The sequence below is a fragment of the Bos indicus genome, chromosome 3 (genome assembly GCF_029378745.1).
Source record: "Bos indicus isolate NIAB-ARS_2022 breed Sahiwal x Tharparkar chromosome 3, NIAB-ARS_B.indTharparkar_mat_pri_1.0, whole genome shotgun sequence".
NCBI lineage: Eukaryota > Metazoa > Chordata > Mammalia > Artiodactyla > Bovidae > Bos > Bos indicus.
In genome coordinates, this window is record NC_091762.1 from 86,024,963 (window position 1) to 86,046,382 (window position 21,420).

The 21,420-nt window shown below is 39.0% G+C and overlaps 1 protein-coding gene across 4 annotated transcripts in view; it reads left to right on the forward strand.

Annotated features, from left to right (window-relative positions):
* Positions 1-20,509, forward strand: part of C3H1orf87 (chromosome 3 C1orf87 homolog) — an 83,223-nt gene extending 62,714 nt beyond the window's left edge. For 2 of the 4 annotated variants that reach the window (XM_019957357.2, XM_019957358.2), the window contains exons 10-12: positions 6,353-6,432; positions 10,693-10,900; positions 18,170-20,506. In XM_019957357.2, coding sequence (XP_019812916.2) covers positions 6,353-6,432; positions 10,693-10,900; positions 18,170-18,330 — 449 coding nt within the window. In that variant the 3' untranslated portion in view covers positions 18,331-20,506. Of the gene's footprint in view, positions 1-6,352; positions 6,433-10,692; positions 10,901-18,169 lie in introns of all 4 variants that reach the window. The other 2 variants (XM_070786447.1, XM_019957359.2) reach the window with 2 other exon arrangements.
* The last annotated feature ends 911 nt before the right edge of the window (positions 20,510-21,420 follow it).

Genomic DNA, 21,420 nt, shown 5'->3' on the forward strand with positions numbered 1-21,420 from the left:
ATTAAGGGTAAAAAAAAAAATCCATAGTAATTTCTACTTAGAACTACTTATACTGAAGGAACAGAAAAGCCAGACTTTTGGTTTATGTAACTGAAAACTCTGGCAGCAGCAAGAGCTAAAATGGTTTTATCTAGCCATTGGGCTTCCCTTGTGGCTCAGCTGGTAAAGAATCTGCCTTCAATGTGAGAGACCTGGGTTCGATCCCTGGGCTGGGAAGATCCCCTAGAAAAGGGAAAAGCTGCCCATTCCAGTATTTTAGCCTGGAGAATTCCTAAGCCCATGGTGTTGAAAAGAGTCTGATATGACTGAGCGACTTTCACTTCAAGTGTCAGATCAAGAATCTGCTCTCTGGCTCTCTGCCTTCTTAATCTGGTGTTAGCATCATCTTCAGGCTCTAACTGTTGGTGTCCAACTGCACTGGGCACCCCTGTAATAGCAGAATAGCTCTGGGAGCTAGGCTTATCATCCCTCCACAGCACTTTCTTTTGGGAGGTCCTGCCAAGAAGGAGAGAACTTTACTAAGAAACTATAGCAGATTGTTGTTCAGTTGCTTAGCTGTGTCTGACTCTTTGCGACCCCCATGGACTGCAGAACACAAGGCTTCTCTGTCCTTCACTATCTCCCTGAGTTTGTTCAAATTCATGTCCATTGAGTTGGTGATGCTATCCAACCATCTCATCTTCTGTTGCCCTCTTCTCCTTTTACCTTCAGTCTTTCCCAGCATTCAGTGAGCCAGCTCTTCACATCAGATGGCCAAAGTATTGGAGCTTCAGCATCAGTCCTTCTAATGAATATTCAGGGTTGATTTCCTTCAGGATTGACAAGTTTGATTTTCTTGCAGTCCAAGGGACTCTCAAGAGTCTTCTCCAGCATCACAATTTGAAAGCATCAGTTCTTCAACACTCAACCTTCTTTATGGCCAACTCTCATATCCATACACGACTACTGGAAAAACCATAGCTTTGACTAGACAGACCTTTGTCAGCAAAGTGATGCCTTTGCTTTTGAATACACTGCCTAGGTTTGCCATAGCTTTCCTTACAAGGAGCAAGCATCTTTTAATTTCATACACGCACGCGCGCACACGCACACACACACACACACAGGGCTTCCATAGTAGCTCAGTGGTAAAGAATCCACCTGCAATGCAGGAGACATGGGTTTGACCCCTGGGTTGGGAAGATCCCCTCGAGAAAGAAATGGCAACCCACTCCAGTATTCTTGCCTGGGAAATCCCATGGAGAGAGGAGCCTGGAAGGCTACAGTCCATGGAGTCACAGAGAGTCAGACACATCTTAGCAACTAAACCACCACTATGGCTTTTCAGATGCCTTTACACTCTAAGTTGTTACAGGGTATTCAATATAGTTCCCTGTGCTATACAGCAGGTCCTTACTGTTTATCTACCAATCTCAAATAACCAATTTATTCCTCCCCACCCTTTCCCCTTTGATAACCTTAGATTTATTTTCTATGTCTGTGAGTTTTTATAAGTTTTATAAGTTCTATTTTATAAAAGTTCATTTGTATCACTTTCTGTTTTATAAATTCATTTGTATCACATTTTTAGATTCCACATGTATTTTGTCTTTCTCTTTTTTACTTACTTCACTTAGTATGATAGTCTCTGGGTCCATTCACGTTGCTGAAAATGATATTATTTAATTTTTTAATCTGTTTTTATCTATGACTTTATTTTAGGTTTACCTGGGAATTTTCTAGAAGTCCCAAACTGGGTTCTCACCCCATAGAAATTCTGATATAATTGGTCTGGTGTGACACCTAGGCACTGGTAATTTTTAAAGCTCTCCAAGTGGGAGCATTTTAGCACTAGTGCTGAAGACCACTGATTTCAAGTTATTAGTGGGTGGTGTGGGGAGAGATGGTAGGGCTGGCTGTGTAACTCTCAGAATCCACTGGAAGCCCTGTAAAACCTGGCCCTTGCAACACCTGGAGATCTCTAGAAGCCAGCTTGGCCTATTTCCTCCAATGCAAATCTTCAAGGCAGACTAGACAGATGGTTATTATTTGTCCTTCCTGCTGTGTTAGAAAGAAAAAAAAATCATCCCTATCTTGGATTTCTCAATTTCCACATGTGAAAACCATTACCTTTTAAAATATGCTTATAGGCATTAGGAAGGGGAAAGGAAAGCTTAAAAGAAACCAAGGAAACAAGCCTGCATTTTCTCCTTATGGGACTTTTAGAAATGCCAACAATAGAGAAACTGGACTGGGACAAACTCTATGTTCTAGATCTTATATTAAAAAGAATAATGCATGTGAAAAATTCCTGACACATAATGTAAAGTTCTCTTTTCTGGAAAAACTAGATTGCTTAAGATCACATAATAGTAACACAATGACAAACAATACTACATTGCATTGGGCATCTTCCCTGTGTTAAGCATTTTTATGTAGGTAATTTTTAATTACCTACACAGATCATAATTTCAAAATGCAATTATCATTCCCTTTTCACAACTGACAAGACTAGGATCTGAAAGCTTGCAGCTGGTAAAGGGAAACATCTGGATTATATTAATAGCATTCGTACCTGACACCAAAGTTCACCTATAGCATCTGGGTTAGATATGGAAGAACAGAGAAAAATCCTTCCTCCTATAGGGCCTGCAAAGGAATGGGAGACACAGAAATACACAATCAGTGGTTTTATTTTCCAAACTTCAAATTAAGGTCACATGATCATCCATTTTACATGCATTGAGTACTTATTCTCATGCTGGGTTCTGGGCCTTCAGAGATTATGAAATCACATTGCCCTCTCCATCAAGAGACTATGGGAGAAGATTCATAATGATTTGTAAGTGCAATGTTAAGAGTCTAACAAAAGGCTTTTTAATCCAATTTGTTTATTTTATAAGCATGCTTACATAGATAGCTCCTAGTTAATGTTTACTGAGTACTTGCTATGCTCCAAGTATTTGCTTTACATTTTCTAGTCCATTTAATCTTCACGGTAACCTATAGATGGCATTATCCCCATTTTACAGAAGTGGAAACAGACACCAAGAGGACAAGTTCCTTGCCCCAGATCATGCAGCTAATAGAGAAAAGAGTCAAGCCAGGACTCAAACCCAAGGGATCTGGCTTCAAATCCTCTATTCCCCCACCATTATGTTATACTATCAACTTCTACCTTTTTAAAAAATTCATTGATTGAATCGTTTTATTGAAAATAGCAACAGCCAACTCAGAAACAATATGTATTTGCTAATGGCATATTTGGGGCTTCCCTGGTGTCTCAGCAGTAAAGAATCCACCTGCAATGCAGGAGCCACAGGAGACGTGGGTTTGATCCCTTGGGATTGGGAAGATAGAGGCAACCACCTCCAGTATTTGTGCCTGGAGAACCCCATGGAGAGAGAAGCCTGGTGAACTATAGTCCATAGAGTTGCAAAGAGTCAGGTACAACTGAAGTGACTAAGCACACACACAATGGCATATTTGAATTATGCAGTAAATATTGAAGCTGAAGCTCCCAGAAATCTGTGCTGTGTAGCTGTCATATGAATTTGTACAGTAAAGAAGTTGCCAAGTCTGATGACAGATGTTGAGTGATGAATGAATGATGCCCACAATAAGCCTTAGTGGACTTAAACTGAAGGTCTTTATGTCTTTTTCCTACTTCCTAAGGAAATTTCTTCTATTCATGAAGGCAGCAGCCAGAGCAAGTAGTATGTGGGTCATAAAATCCCCTGGGGTAGGGATGCCATACTCTTCCCATATAGGACCTCTGACCATAGAAAGGAACAAGAAAGGGGAAGACAAAAGTTTTACCTGATCCCTCAAGTGCAAACTCGAATGGAAAGGAAGGTGGAAGTGCTTCATTCTCTAAGAGGCAAGACCACAGGAAAAGGCCCCTTGCCACTCCCCAAACTGGAAAAGCCCTTTTCATTCAGGGAAGTTCAACAGGCTGTTATCTCTGTTTATCTGGAACTCTCTGCTCTATGCACATGCCCACCATGTTTTGTTTTGTTTTGTTTTTTTAATTTTTTAAAATTAATATATTTTAATTGGAGGCTGATTTACAATATACAATATTATGGAGGGTTTTGCCATACATTGACATGAATCAGCCACGGGTGTACATGTGTCCCCCATCCCAAATCCCCCTCCCTCCTCCCTCCCCACCTCATCCCATCCCTCTGGGTTGTCCCAGTGCACCAGCTTTGAGTTCCCTGTTTCATGCATTGAACTTGGACTGAACTTCCATTCTTCTTTCCCATCTATTACACATATGGTAATATACATGTTTCAATGCTATTCTCTCAAATCATCCCACCCTCGCCTTTTCCCACAGAGTCCAAAAGTCTGTTCTTTATATCTGTGTCTCTTTTGCTGTCTTGCACATAGGGTCATTGTTACCATCTTTCTAAATTCCATATAAATGTGTTAATATACTGTATTGGTGTTTTTCTTTCTGACTTACTTCACTCTGTATAATAGGCTCCAGTTTCATCTACCTCATTAGATCTGACTCAAATGTGTTCTTTTTAATATTCCATTGTGTATATGTACCACAGCTTTCTTATCCATTTGTCTGCCGATGGACATCTAGGTTGCTTCCATGTCCTAGCTATTGTAAACAGTGCTGCAATGAACACTGGGGTACACATGTCTCTTTCAATTCTGGTTTCCTCAGTGTGTATGCCCAGCAGTGGGTTTGCTGGGTCGTATGGCAGTTCTATTTCCAGCTTTTTAAGGAATCTCCACACTGTTCTCCATAGTTGCTGTACTAGTTTGCATTCCCACCAACAGTGTTAGAAGGTTCCCTTTTCTCCACACCCTCTCCAGCATTTATCGTTTATAGATATTTTGATGGCAGCCATTCTGACCAGCGTGAGATGGTACCTCGTTGTGGTTTTGATTTGCATTTCTCAAATAATGCATTTGCAAATGCATTTGCATTTCTCAAATTGCATTTCTCTGATAATGAGTGATGTTGAGCATCTTTTCATGTGTTTGTTAGCCATCTGTATGTCTTCTTTGGAGAAATGTCTGTTTAGTTCTTTGGCCCGTTTTTTTATTGGGTCGCTTATTTTTCTGGTATTGAGCTGCATGAGCTGCTTGTATATTTTTGAGATTAATTCTTCATCAGTTTTTTTGTTTGCTATTATTTTCTCCCATTCTGAGGGCTGTCTTTTCACCTTGCTTATAGTTTCCTTCATTGTGCAAAAGGTTTTAAGTTTTATTAGGTTCCATTTGTTTATTTTTGCTTTTATTTCCATTACTCTGGGAGGTGGGTCATAGAGGATCTTGCTGTGATTTATATCAAAGAGTGTTCTGCCTATGTTTTCCTCTAGGAGTTTTATAGTTTCTGGTCTTACATTTAGATCTTTAATCCATTTTGAGTTTATTTTTGTGTATGGTGTTAGAAAGTGTTCTAGTTTCATTCTTTTACAGGTGGTTGACCAGTTTTCCCAGCACTACTTGTTAAAGAGATTGTCTTTTTTCCATTGTATATTTTTGCCTCCTTTGTCAAAGATAAGGTGTCCATAGGTCTGTGGATTCATCTCTGGGCTTTCCATTTTGTCCCACTGATGTGTATTTCTGTCTTTGTGCCAGTAGCATACTGTCTGGATGACTGTAGCTTTGTAGTATAGTCTGAAATCAGGCAGGTTGATTCCTCCAGTTCCATTCTTCTTTCCCAAGATTGCTTTGGCTATTTGAGGTTTTTTGTGTCTCCATAAAAATTGTGAAATTATTTGTTCTAGTATTGTGAAAAATACCATTGACAACTTAATAGGGATTGCATTGAATCTATAGATTGTTTGGGGTAGTATACTCATTTTCACTATATTGATTCTTCCAATCCATGAACATGATATATTTCTCCATCTATTTGTGTCATCTTTGCTTTCTTTCACCAGTGTTTTATAGTTTTCTATATATAGGTCTTTTGTTTCTTTAGGTAAATTTATTCCTAAGCACTTTATTCTTTTTGTTGCAATGCCACCATCACTTTTGCCTGGAAACTCCTATTCACCCTCAGGTCCCCAGTTTAAGTGTCACTTCCTCCAAGAAACCTTCTCTGATCCTCCACCACTCCTACCCCTAGCCCAAAAGAAATTTAGTTTCACATTTTCCTTTGTTGTGTTTATGGTAGTTTGTAATTAAATAATAATCTTGAGTGATTATTTAGCACTTACCTCCCCTTTGTGAGCTTCATCAGGGCAGTAATTAGATCCTTCTTATCCACCAGTATATCCCCATCACCCCATACAATGCCAACCACATAGCAGAGTCTTAATGTTTTCTTTGCCTGGCTGTATATGTGTATATGTTAAAACGAAGAGGCCAAGTTAAAACCATTTTTTTCTTTCTTGTCCAGGAAATAAAGGAAAGGAAATTTCTGCTACTCCAGGGCATCCTGAAGGTCCTGAGATATCTCAAGGAGAAACTGAACAAATGGTATGCAGCCTAGTATAGAACTTGGGGATGGGCTTCACCAATCCTTTGCCTTCTATTCTCTGATGCTGAGTTAGGCCTTCCCCTCTGAATTTTTGATTTCCACCCAGTACCTCAATATCAGACCATCTCTGACTTTGAGACTCTACTCAAGCAGAGAAGGGAAACAGAAGAACTCCAAGAGTATGGTTGATTTCTGTCTGAGCGTGTACGCTTGCAGAAACTTCTCATCACCACTCAGTGACCGACTTGCCATTGGCCCCCAAACATTGAACCTGTAGCATGTGAAAGAGTGTCCTTCCAAAGCCTGTGACCAGTCATCAACTGCCATCAAAATAAAGGGTGGTTGTGAGGCCTATTTTAACATCTTAAATCCAGCTTCCAGAAGCAGGGTGACCTTTTCCCCAGACATCACATTTTAAAATGTAATGGGCTCTTTGATTTAAAAAAAGAAAATCTGGCAAGCAGTTAAAATTCTTTTTAATATTCTCAGCACTTAGCCAGAAGATGCAGACAAAATTGAAAAACAGCCTGAGTTTCTCTGTTGTTGTTGTTTTTTTAAATGCCTGGATTAGAACATAATTCATCTTCAAATGACGGGAGGCCTCTTCATACACTTCACACTTTGAAATATTTTAGAAAATAGTATCCATTTTGGCATGCCTCTGCCATGCAAGAAACAACAGCAAATGCTTTTCTCCTTGAGTGTTAAGTCTGTTGTGTGTAATATTATCAAAAATATATAGTTTGCTCTTTTTCTTGCCTTGTTTGAAGATTTTACTGCATCTCTGCAATAATCGATTCTTCTCACATTCCTATATAAGCAGCATTCATTGTCTCACTTTTTAGAAAGGGAAACGGAAGCAAAGGTTTGGTAAAGCGGCTTTCTGATTATCCCAGAGAAAGTTTTTCATTTATGTATTCACTTATTCATTCAGTAAACATATCCTGAGAACCTACTGTGTGACAGTCACTAACCAAAACTTGTAGATACATAAATGACTATCTCACAGGCCCAGCCTCTGGATCTCTGGGGGAGGGGAGAGATACTCTAACAGACACTATCCCATAATAAGTGCTATGATGGATAAAAGGGCTACAAAAAATTGCCCCTCTCCTAGCCTGAGGCTGTCAAGGAAGGCCTCCCACAAGGAGTGAAATATGAGTTGGGCCTTGAAGGATGAGTAGGAGCCCAATGCATGGAGGCATAGAAAGGCAAGAAGGACTTTTACAGCAGAGGAAACAGCATGTAAAAGGCATAAGAGCATCAAGCAGCTTTATTTTTTTCCATTTTATGTGGCTGGAGAAAAAGATGCATACATCAAAAAAGAAGCAAGAATAAGAACTTAAATGATTTCAAGGGCCAAGAAAGGAATTTGGACTTCATCCTGGCACAGTGGGACCAAAACAGTATAGGGTGTGTTAGTCAGTTACTTACTTACCTACTAGGTTGAGCCTGTCATTTCAGGCCCATACAAATTTCCCCATTCCATGTCTTTAGTGGTCAAAGAGAGTGTGGAAATATCTGAAGAAATATATAATTATTTAAAGTCAGTTCCCCAACTCCAAGGACCTCTTTGAACTTTCTAAAATCATACAAATCCTATGCAAATGTGCATTTATCTGAGTAGATTATCTGAAGCTTTCATTGGATTTCTAAAGTAGTCCAAAGCTCTAAAAAGTATAAGAATCCCTACGGTATTTACTTTATAAAAACTTTCAGCTCCTCTCAAAATTGATTTTATAAAAGTAGAACTCTTATACATTAATCTCTTAAAATGTCCTGGTCACTGGTCATCCGTATGGATACAATTTTGTATAGCATTATATTATTTCAAACAAGATGATTCTTCATATCCCCCAGCATGGATCTACATGGATCTACTGAATTCATGTTTGTTGTTAACTTGGCCTCTTATTGAAATTACTATTCTTTAGAACAGTAGGATCTCCACAGCTTATATGTGAGAAGTTTGAGACAAGGATGGAGAAATCCAGGTATTTGAAAGTTGGGAGAAGCAAAGATGGTATACAAAGTGGGAGGCCTAACTCTGTGACAAATTAGTTAAGAACATTTGGATTGCAACTAACATAACCAACTCAACCACCTTAATTTATTAGATGGATCAGATCAGATCAGATCAGTCACTCAGTGGTGTCCAACTCTGCGACCCTATGAATCGCAGCACGCCAGGCCTCCCTGTCCATCACCAACTCCTGGAGTTCACTCAGACTCGCATCCATCAAGTCGGTGATGCCATCCAGCCATCTCATCCTCTGTCGTCCCCTTCTCCTCTTGCCCCTAATCCCTCCCAGCATCAGAGTCTTTTCCAATGAGTCAATTCTTCACATGAGGTGGCCAAAGTACTGGAGTTTCAGCTTTAGCATCATTCCTTCCAAAGAAATCCCAGGGCTGATCTCCTTCAGAATGGACTGGTTGGATCTCCTTGCAGTCCAAGGGACTCTCAAGAGTCTTCTCCAACACCACAGTTCAAAGGCATCAATTCTTCAGCGCTCAGCCTTCTTCACAGTCCAACTCTCACATCCATACATGACCACCGGAAAAACCATAGCCTTGACTAGACGAACCTTTGTTGGCAAAGTAATGTCTCTGCTTTTGAATATGCTATATAGATTGGTCATAACTTTCCTTCCAAGGAGTAAGCGTCTTCTAATTTCATGGCTGCAGTCACCATCTGCAGTGATTTTGGAGCCCAGAAAAATAAAGTCTGACACTGTTTCCACTGTTTCCCCATCTATTTCCCATGAAGTGATGGGACCAGATGTCATGATCTTCGTTTTCTGAATGTTGAGCTTTAAGCCAACTTTTTCACTTTCCACTTTCACTTTCATCAAGAGGCTTTTTAGTTCCTCTTCACTTTCTGCCATAAGGGTGGTGTCATCTGCATATCTGAGGTTATTGATATTTCTCCTGGCAATCTTGATTCCAGTTTGTGTTTCTTCCAGTCCAGCGTTTCTCATGATGTACTCTGCCTATAAGTTAAATAAACAGGGTGACAATATACAGCCTTAACATACTCCTTTTCCTATTTGGAACCAGTCTGTTGTTCCATGTCCAGTTCTAACTGTTGCTTCCTGACCTGCATACAAATTGGAGCATATTTTACATATATAATTATTTACAAAACAAATTGTGTATATAATTTATATTTAATATATAAACAATCATATATATTATAATATATATAATTATATCCAACAATAGAAACATAACATTAAAATCAGAGACTTGAATTTTGAACATCATCACAATTTCTCATATCCTCTCTCTTCTCTGATGTCAGTTTCATATCCCTTCTCTCTCTCTCTCTTCTCACTTCTCACCCAAAATAATCTCTCTTTTCCTATCTCTGCCTTTAACTCTCACAAGTGGTTCCAAAATCACTGGATATTGTATTTATTGGTCATTTTGCATTAGATGTCCAGTCCCGCACTATGTGCTTAGACACATGATGTTTCTCTCTACAACCATATGGATCAACAGGAGGGGTAATTCCTGGAAAAGTGGGGTTGGGCAGGTCAATAAATGCCCACTCTCTTTACATGGCAGGTGACAGAATGTCCTTCATGGATCTACTGAAACTCATTTGTCTATTTATTCTAAAAACATCTCTATTCTGTACTGGACATGAGTTTAGGATACAAAGATGAGACTGATATAATCTCTATACCCTTGATCTAGTTTTCTGTCTACCATTAACCGTACAATCTCAGTAAGTCTATTCCCCACGCTGGGCCTCAGCTTCCTTTGTTAAATGAACAGGACAGGCAAAACTAGAGGCACCTTGATTCATTACAGTGAGCCCACACATCCAAGGTAACATCACATTATTGCTTAGATCATTTTTGTCAAGAATCTTACACTCAAGGATTCAGAAGTTTTCCCACCAAGAAATTATAAGCATTGTCTATGCATCCCCATAGTATAAGGCAGAGTAGAACATGATGAAAAATCTTAGCTAGTTACAAAACCTCTGTGTAAACTAGAAATGCAAGCTGAATAAAAGTCACAATTTTACCTTTCCTTTAAAGAAAAAAGAAAATACTCAGCATAGTAGTCTGTGTCCAGTAAGACTTGGCAGATATGGTCCTATAGCACAGGACTTGAAATCCATCCTCCAGATTTACAAGACAGACCTACAATAAATATTGCTAGTTGTGTAGCCTTGTCATTGGCCAAGAAACTGGGGGAGCTCTGGGTGGTGAATGCATTACCAGTGAGATGTTTGTGTTGTTTTGTAGAAAACTCCAGAAAAAGATTTGAAACCAGAAAATCCACCTGCTGAGACTTCAGCCCCCAAAGATATCCTGAATGCCTTGAAGATCAGGCCAATCTCACAGCCTTCTGTCAGTCCTGTGATGAAAAACGCAGCTGAAGAATGTGAGACATGGATCGACAGGTTCAGGAAGCTAGAAAATGCCCTCTATCTGTGTGATCTGAGTAATACAGGTGAAGTGTGCAGCTTACAGCTCATACACCTTTCTTTTTTTTTTTCTTTTTCATTTTACACTGAGATCCACAAATTTTATTTTTTTTATTTTTGTTGGAGTATAGTTGCTTTACAACATTGTATTAGTTTTTGCTGTACAGCAAAGTAAATCAGTTATACATATATCCATTCTTTTTTAGATTCCTTTCCCATTTAGGTCACCACAGAACACTGAATACAGTTTCCTGTGTTATACAGCAGATTTTTATTAGTTACCTATTTTATATATACATGTATATTTATGTTAAGGGTTTCCCTGGTGGCTCAGACTGTAGAGAATCTGCCTGAAATGTAGAAAACCTGGGTTCAATCCCTGGATCAGGAAGATACCCTGGAGAAGGGAATGGCTACCCACTCCAGTATTCTTGCCTGGAGAATTCCACTGAAAGAGAGCCTACAGTTCATGGGGTCACAAAGAGTTGGATACAACTGAGCAACTAACACTTCCACACTTTCATATACGTTAATCCCAATCTCCCAATTTATCCCATCCCCTCTTCTCCCCTTGGTAGTCATAAATTTGTTTTCTGTATCTGCAACTCTACTTTTGCTTTGTAAATAAGTTCATCTGTATTATTTTTCTAGATTCCACATATAATCAATATTACGCAGTATTTGTCTTTTACTTTCTGACTTACTTCTGGCTGTATAGCAATCTCTAGGTTGATCCATATCACTGTAAATGGCATTATTTCATTTCTTTTTACGGTTGAATAATATTCCATTGTATATATGTACCACATCTTCTTTATCCATTCAAGACAACCCTCAGAATGGGAGAAAATATTTGCAAACAAAGCAACTAACAAGGGATTAATCTCCAGAATATACAAACAGCAAATGCAACTCAATATGAAATAAAATAGCCCAATCAAAAAATGAGTGGAAGATCTAAATAGACATTTCTCCAAAGAAGACATACACGTTGACAAAAAAAAACACATGGAAAGATTCTCAACATCACTAATTATTAGAGATATGTAAGCCAAAACCACAATGGTTGGCCATCATTGTCAAAAAATCTACAAATAATAAATGCTGGAGAGGGTATGGATAAAAGGGACCTTCCAACACAGCTGATAGGAATGAAGAACAGTATGGAGTTTCCTTAAAAAACTAAAAACAGAGCTACCGTATGTTCCTACAATCCCACTTCTAGTCATATACCAAAGAAAACCATAATTTGAAAGGATGCATACACCCCAGTATTCACTGTAGCACTATTTACAATAGCCAGGACATAGAAGCAATCATATACCTTTCTATTTGTGTTGCAATCTGTAAGTGGACACCTCCCTTTCTTTCACTTCTTAATAAATATAATTTGTACATAAACCATGTGCCTGGCACTGTGCTGAGCACAATCAGGAAAAAAAGATAAATCAGACATGAATCCCCTACCAGGTTGCTGACAGTTTCTGAGTCTAACCCACAATCCAATCATTAACTCCCCTGATTGAAATCTTCAGGATACCTGCTAACAGGCTGACCTCTAAACTCTTTAACAGGAGTTTGTATTCCCCATTATAATGATTAATTTGCCTTCCTCAAACGTGCCTTGCTTTCTCCTGTGGCTATGCCTTTTCTAAACCTACACCCTCCACCTGAGCTATCTGCCTCTCTAACTACCCCACCCCCTGCCAGCTCTTCACCTTGTCTACCTGGCTAATTAGTGTCTAAACATCTTTTAGGTTGGAACTCAAGCTCTACTCCTCTGAGACTTTCACGATTTCCCCAGACAGATCTAGGCCAACCTTTATCGGCCTCTCAGAGTTCTTTAACACCCATTATCATATTTCTATATTGTATCTTTCTATTTGGGACTTCCTACTATCCACCCAGTAGACTACATTCCTTTTTTATCCTGGCACATTGCACAGTTCTGTTTGACCTTTTTTTGAGTGAACAAACAAATGAGTGAATGTTCATAAATAACTAAACCCAAAATAGAAGGTAATAAATGCCATTAGAGGGTGGTGCTACGCGGGCATTCGGAGAAAGGAGAATTCCTTCATAGTGAGGTGATCAGGAAAGGTTATATTAGTTTGAAATTGCTCATTAAAGATAAAGTACTGTTATATACAAAGGAATGAAATAGAGGGCCCTTTCTGGTAAAGGTGCAAGTTAGCCAAGCAAAGCATTATGTATGAAGCTCAATACAAGGAATTTGGTTTGAATAGAATATAAGTGCCATTAAGAAGACTATTAATTGAAAAAGGTGAAACTATAGGATGGGATCAGATCTAGGAAGATGTCAGATAACAGACCAAGGAATTTGGATTTAATTCAAAGACAGTGAGTAGCATGTTGAGTTTCTAAGCAGGGATTGATATGGTGAAGTTGTATTTCATAAAGGTCCTTGATGGCTATGTGGAGAATGAAGGAGAAATTTAAAGCATAAAAAGAGTAAAGGATGTTATTGCAATATCTAAGTGAGAGAGAATGAAATTCAGAACTAGGTCAGAGACCCATGGAATGGAAAAGAGGGAGCAGATACAAAAACATATGCACTGAAATTGTTGTGCTTAATTACATACTGTGTTCATGAAGAATTAGCATTATACATGGAGTCTAAAAATCGGGAACATTCTAGTTCCATACCACCAATGGTGGTTGCCAGGAAAAACAGAGAAATGTTGGTCAAAGGGTACAGACTTTCAGCTAGAAGATAAATTACAAGGATTTAACATACATCATGGTGACTCTCATTAACAATATTGTGTTGTGTACTTGAAAGCTACTATTAGAGTAGAGCTTTAATAGACTCACCATAACAACAACAACAGAATGGTCATTATGGGAGGTAGAGGATTTGTTAACCAACCTTATTTTAATAAACATTTTCTAATATACATGTGTATCAATCATCACATTGTACACCTTAAACATATACAATGTGATATATTAATATCAATTACATCTCAAAAAAGAGTTAATGTGCACATTAGTACTTTCTAGAAGTGATCATATAACAATACTAATACTTTTTCATTCTCTGTAATGTTTTTGTTTCATCTTGCTTTGAATTCTAGATCACATAAAATATAAATATCATACAATACCCAAGGACTTCTAATAACTATACCAAAGAGAGGGGGAAATGAAAATTTTAGATGAAAAATTCATCTAGCTGAATTAGAAACTCATTTATTAAACTTCTGTTATAAGCCTGGCACTGTGCTAGAGGCTAGACCAAGAGGAAAACCAGAAAGGATGAGACATGAACTTTTAGGTAAAGGCTTACCTAAAGGCTGGCAATAGTTCAATGCCAGTAAAACAAAAATTTTAAAGACAGATTATAGTAAAGCATTATAATTGAAGACACAAACTAGAGCTAAAGAATTCAAAGAAAAGACAGAAGATTTTTTTTTTTAAAGCACACTATGTAATGTGGGCAGGTACTCAGAGAGGGCTCATTGGAAGAACTTGAGCTGAACTTGGAAGGAGAGGTACGGAAGACTTTGAAACCATCTTCTGCAAAGGTTAGAAGGTGAGAATGAGTATGGTGGGGAAGAGAGTAAGAAAGATAGGACTGAAGGTCATGTTGAACCAGATGGTGAAGCTGATACCGTGTTGTGAATCCTGTGGGCTGGGATGAGCTTAATTCTCTACTCAGTGTTCACCAAGTTTCAACTAGAGGAGAACACTGTGAAAGCTGAAATGGATCATTTAGGGAAGATACTGGAGAAAAGGAGATCAAAAGGTTACTGAAATAGTCATCAGTCTAGGTATACATAGCAAAACTGCAAGAGTGGTAATGGGGTTACAAACAAAACCAAAACTCAAGCAGAGAGAAAAGATGTTTCTAAATAAACAAACGCTGAGTTTTGATGATGGATGACAGATCATAAACTTAGTTGCTAAGAGACTCCCCAAAGACTGGGACCTTTCTCATACTTCTGAACTGTTCTGGGGGAAAAACGCAGTTTTGTTGACTTTGGGGCAGATTCTGGCAGATTTAAAATGACTTTCTCATGGCCTTTTCACTATTTATGCCTGTTTTCTCTGTTTCTATGAAATTCATTAGTTCTTCAATAGCCAAGGAATGTGTCAGCCAGATCTGGAAACATCTATAACTATCTTTAATGAGGAAAGAGGATTAACTGAGGTCATCTTCTTGGTTTATTAGCCACAGTATTTAGCAGACCACCACAGCCTTCCTCTAGACACTGAGTAGATGATCCCTACTCTGCCCAATGATGAATCAGTGATCTTTATTATGTGCAAGGAAATATGTAGGGCAGGGTGTTCTTTATCCAGGCTGAAGGCAGAACATCCATCATTAAATTAGCATTTCTGGGAACCTACTCTGTGCTTATTCTTTAATGGGGGTTGTCAAGAAAATATCCTCGAGGAGAAAGAATAAGGAAGGACTATGAATAGCTGGTCATGCTTTCTAAAGAAAGATGGGTGGTTGGGATAAATGTCTGAGTGACTGGTGGATTTGGAATTTTCCCAGTGAACTAAAGGCTAAATAGAAAATATTTTAGAGTTCAAAGAGGCAGAGTGCAAAGAGAGCCCTCAAGGATATTCTCTGCATGGGTCTGGACTTTGTATACATGGCATCACTAATTCCTCACATCAACCACTTGCTGAAAGGATTAATGTTCTTATTTAGAGAGAAGGAAGCCAAACTCAAAGTGATAAAATATCAGCCAGTGAGCAGTTGAGGCAAAATTCTAACCCCAGTTCTACTGAACTTCCCTCTATACCAGACTCCCATGACATACTGGAAAGAGCATGAGATTCGGCTTGTTGCTCTGTTGGTTTGTTTCTTTGTGTGTTTTTAACCAGATTCAAGTTCAGACTTCACCAACTGCTGTCACTTTTATTCACCAAGTCTGTTTCCTCATCTGTAAAATAGTAAAACTGATAAAAATAAAACATACCTCCCAGATTTGAGAAAGGATCCAGGGAGATTTTAAAGTTCTTTACAAACTGTAAAATGAAATGCATAGTAAAGAGGTTCTTGCTGATTTCTTTTTGGTTCTGGTGGGATAGGGACAGGCTTTGACAACACTAAGATGGATTGTAAAGGTTATTTTATGCAGTTGTTTTGGGCATTCCCTAATGACAGCAAATCAGACAGATAAATTTCAGCCAATGGACTTTTGTCTAATACTACAAAATCCTCTACTAATGGTAAAGCTTAGAAGATAAAAGAAAAGGCCCCCAACACCACCACTGGTGATTCTTATATGTATTTCTTAGCATTAATTCTAATTTTTAATTAAAATATAAATTATACACAAATAATCTATTCTAGTTAAAATATATTCCCATGTGTTTTAAATAATGTTGGTGATATAACTATTATAACCATCCTATCATAGTATCTACACTAATGAGTGCTTTATAGTCCTAACACTGTGGTAAGCACTTATAATTTTATTCATTTTCATCCAATTTAATTATTAGTATTTTAGAGTCAAGGAAACTGAGGCTCAAAAAGTTAAAATGTCTTTCTCAGTCAGGCGTACTCCAAAGCTCAGGACTTATATTTCCAGAGGTAGTGTATGAGGAAATGTCTTGAGGGGTCCAGCCTAGACCAGGTCAAGAGCAGCCGCCCCATCCAGAAAATTGCAAAGATGCAACTGACCAACTCAAAGAAAGATATTTCTGCAGAAGAAAGGATGAACATTATCATAGGAGAAAGAGACCACAAATAAACCTGAAAAGAAACAGCTAACTGGACAGAATGGGATGGGGTGAGATGGGATAGGATGATATGGAATAGGATAGAATGGGATGGGAAGGGACAAGACAGAACTGAATAAAACTGGATGGAATAAGTCATACTAGGACCCCAGCTGTCTAGACCCAGTCTGCAGTCCACTGTTAGAAACACTCATTAGAGAGTAGTTCAGAGGAGAACATGACACTCAACTATCGTTGCACGTTTGAACAAAAACAGAGCTTAAACAGAGATGACAGGTGTCACTAGAGCCCAACACTAATTGACTGGCCATGGTTTTCTACAAAATGACCAGGGGACCACTCCCTATGGATTCTTTGAGGAAAAAATGTCACAATCATTATGACAACTTATGCAAATACAGGAGACTAGAAGAACAACATGCAAAGGATATATCCTTTACCCCTATAACATGATATGATACCTGTAGTGTAGATGTTCACAATTCATGGAAAATATTTAGAAAAGTATCTGAGCCCTGCTTGAAACAATCTCTTTCCCTTCATTCTATAATACAATGTGATGATTAAATGCAAGGACTAAGCACAACCTTGGGCAAGAGAATTCTCATCTCCATGTCTCAGTTTCCCTCTCTTTGCAAAATGAGTTGTTGTGAGGATTAAGTGAGTCAATATTGGTTAAGTTGTTTGGAGGGATGCCTGCAACATGGTGAATGCTGTATATGAGTATCAATCAATATTGTTGTTGTTGCACTCTAGTTAATTTTCTGCTTCTGTTATCATCCTGACTGGTTGGAGATCTTTCTAAGGTAACAAACCCCTTCTCAATATCCTGTCTATTCCCAGGCACAGTATGTGACATTTATAAACTCACAAATCAAGGCTTATCAATGAGTTATTGATTTTTGCTGTTATCGTGTTCTACACTTGCACTCCTCTCTGCAACTATCAAAATCTGCTTACCCTTAGCATGAAAAGCACATCAGCATTGCTACACATAACATGTGGGTACTAGAGTGTATCTTGTGATGATAAGTACCACCATCTCTATTCCACAGATTTAGACTCTAAGCCACAAGAAGTTAGATGATTTACCTGTAATCACACAGCAAGCTCGAGGGAGTCACAGTAAATACATTTCCAGAAATGCATAAAAGTGAGCTATTTAAATCCTGCATGTTTAGGAATGTGTTTGGATATTTCAATAAGATAAACATAAAACCAGAGCAATTATGAAGTGTTTTTAGCAGGCACCCCACCATTTTCAAAAATTGGTCTTTTAAAGTTTTATGGCTACAAAGAACAAGCTAAAATTGTTTTAGAGTCTACCTATGGATTTTATTGGACCCCATCCCCTCTCCCCCAGATCACTGTCAAATTCTTCTCAGCATCTATGACACATGGTCAGGACTGTATCTTTTTAGGATATCATATGTTTTTTTTTTTAAAGCTTAAAGTTTCAAAATATTAGCATTTAATTTTTGCTCAGAAGTCATTCAAACTAATGCATTTTCCTCTTTTGTGTTTTCTCCATTCTTTTTTAAAAACCTCTCACTCACCCGACCTAATGACAGGAGTCCTAGAGAAGGAACGAGCCAGACGCCTCATTCACAACTACAATCTCATTTACAACCTGTCCCTGAGCCCTCGGAAAATTGACCAAGCCTTGCGGAGTTTCTGTGCTGGAGAAAATATGCTCTTGGAGCCAGCGCTTCGGTACTTAAAGGAGCTATGATAACAAGCCCATATTGTGAGAACAGATGTTCGCTTTATCTCCCTTTTTACCCAGACACGTGTTTCTCCCCAGCCCGAGTGCAGTGGTGGAGGCACTGTCAGAATTGAGGCCGGCGCAGCTATTGTAGACACTTTGAACTTGGACTTGGTTTCTGGCTAGGATGCTTGCTCATAAGCAGCTCCAAGTGATCTGAGAAAACCAGGTTTTTCTCTTCTGAGGTGGCAAAAGCCCAATTTCTTAAAATCCTCTTCTAATCTTATAAAGCTGATGATGAATATTCAAAGATTTTTTTTCTATATTGCTGATCAAACAGTATTTTTTGCAAACTCTGCAGTTCCATATAGTAAAAAAATATGCTGCTGCTGCTAAGTCACTTCAGTCGTGTCCGACTCTTTGAACCCCATAGACGGCAGCCCACCAGGCTCCCCTGTCCCTGGGATTCTCCAAGCAAGAACACTGGAGTGGGTTGCCATTTCCTTCTCCAATGCATGAAAGTGAAAGTGAAGTCGCTCAGTCATGTCCGACTCCTAGAGACCCCATGGACTGCAGCCCACTAGGCTCCTCCATCCATGGGAATTTCCAGGCAAGAGTACTGGAGTGGGTTGCCATTGCCTTCTCCGGAAAAAAAAAAAAAAATGCTAAATGTTGTCAACTTCCAAAAATGGTATACCTGTGGCAGATTCATTTTGATATTTGGCAAAACTAATACAATTATGTAAAGTTTAAAAATAAAATAAAATTAATTTAAAAAAAATAATAATAAGTCAATCTTTCCTCTAGTCACTATCACTAGGATTTCCACACTATAAGAAAAATAAAAGTATTAACAATGAATTGTCTTAATACTAAGCAGCAGAAGCAGAATTTCAAGTGAGGTTTTCCAAACAAGTCTAATATTTTCTCTAGTACAAAACTAGACAGCATTACACTGTCCCCAGGGATGTTTCCACAGAGTAGAGGATACAAGTTTTTAGGAGGGACTTCTGGGACAAAGGATTCTGTAAATAGGTAACTTCTTCTTTGTTTCCTCTGGTAGCAAAATCTAGCACAACTTTCCAGTCGTACCCATAGTTCTCCCCCTCCCCCAATTTGCACTCCCTGCATAATACACATTTACATTCACATCACACACACTGGTGGCATGAGTTCATTGAAGGAAATCTAGGACTTCGGAGAAAGAAGTATTCCTAGTACTATTATTAATGCTGAGGGACCTGGATCCTGATTTTCAAATCTCTGTGTGGGAGACAGGATGAAGGAGTTAGGTCAAGGGAAAAAATAAATCCAAGACCTCTGTTTTTGTTTCGTCTCTAACTCCTGTCTGACTCTGTGACCCCATGGACTGTAGCCCATCAGGCCCCTCTGTCCATGGGATTTCCCAGGAAAGACTGGAGTGGGTTGCCACTTCCTTCTCCAAGGGATCTTCCCAACCAAGGGATCAAACCCACGTCTCATGCATTTGCAGGCAGATTCTTTACCACCTAGCCACCAGGGAAGCCCCTGAAAGTCTCTGAGTATCCCCTTTAATACACTGTATATTATGGGGTATCTCATAAAGTCTTATGAATTAAACCTTAAGAACCAAATAGTTTGGATTCATTAACATAAATGATCTCTGAGGGCCTTCTATTCTGACATGCTCTAGTTTTTATAATCCTTCAGTTGCCCAGAGAAATGCCTCTTGACGCAGACCAACTACTCCTCTAACATTCGAGAACCCTCAGGCTTGCAGGCTGCCTTTTAGGGCAAGTTCAGTTCAGTTCAGTCGTTCAGTCACATCCAACTCTTTGTGGCTCCATGGACTGCAGCACGCCAGGCTTCCCCGTCCATCACAAACTCCTGGAGCCTACCCAAACTAATGTCCATTGCATCGGTGATGCCATCCAACCATTTTATTCTCTCTCGTCCCATTCTCCTCCCGCCTTCAATCTTTCCCAGCATCAGGGTCTTTACCAATGAGTCGGTTCTTCACATCAGTTGCCCAAAGTATTGTAGTTTCAACTTCAGCATCAGTCCTTCCAATGAATATTCAGGACTGATTTCCTGTAGGATGGATTGGTTGGATCTCCTTGCAGTCCAAGGGAGGGATGGTATGAGGAGGGAGGTGGGAGGGAGGTTCAGGATTGGGAACACGTGTGTACACCCGTGGCGGATTCATGTTTATATATGGCAAAACCAATACAATATTGTAAAATAATTGGCCTCTAATTAAAATAAATTAAAAAAAAAAAGTCTTCTCCAGCACTGCAGTTCAAAAGCATCGATTCTTCAGTGCTCAGCTTTCTTTATAACCCAACTCTCATATCCATACATGACTATAGGATAAACCATAGCTTTGACTAGACAGACCTTTGTTGGTAAAGTAATGTCTCTGGTTTTTAACATGCTATCTAGGCTGGTCATAGCTTTTCTTCCAAGGAGCAAGTGTCTTTTAGTTTCACAGCTGCAGTCACCATCTGCAGTGATTTTGGAGCCCCCCAAAATAAAGTCTCTCACTGTTTCCATTGTTTCCCCATCTATTTGCCATGAAGTGATGGGACCAGATGCCATAGTCTTAGTTTTCTGAATGTTGAGCTTTAAGCCAGCTTTTTCACTCTCCTCTTTCATTTTGATCACTCGTTAGTTCTTCTTCACTTGCTGCCATAAGGGTAATGTCATCTGCGTATCTAAGGTTATTGATATGTCTCCCGGCAATCTTGATTCCAGCTTGTGCTTCATCCAGTCCGGCATTTCACATGATGTACCCTGCATATAAGTTCAATAAGTAGGGTGACAATATACAGCTTTTACATAACCCTTTCCTGATTTGGAACCAGTCTGTTGTTCCAAGTCCAATTCTCACTGTTGCTTCCTGACCTGCACACAGATTTCTCAGGAGGCAGGTCAGGTGACCTGGCATTCCCATTTCTTTAAGAATTTTCCACAATTTGTTGTGATCCACACAGTCAAAGGCTTTGGCATAGTCAATAAAGCAGAAGTAGATGTTTTTTGGGGGGAACTCTCTTGTTTCTTTTTTCGATATCCAACAGATGCTGGCAATTTGATCTCTGGTTCCTCTACCTTTTCTAAATCCAGCTTGAACATCTGGAA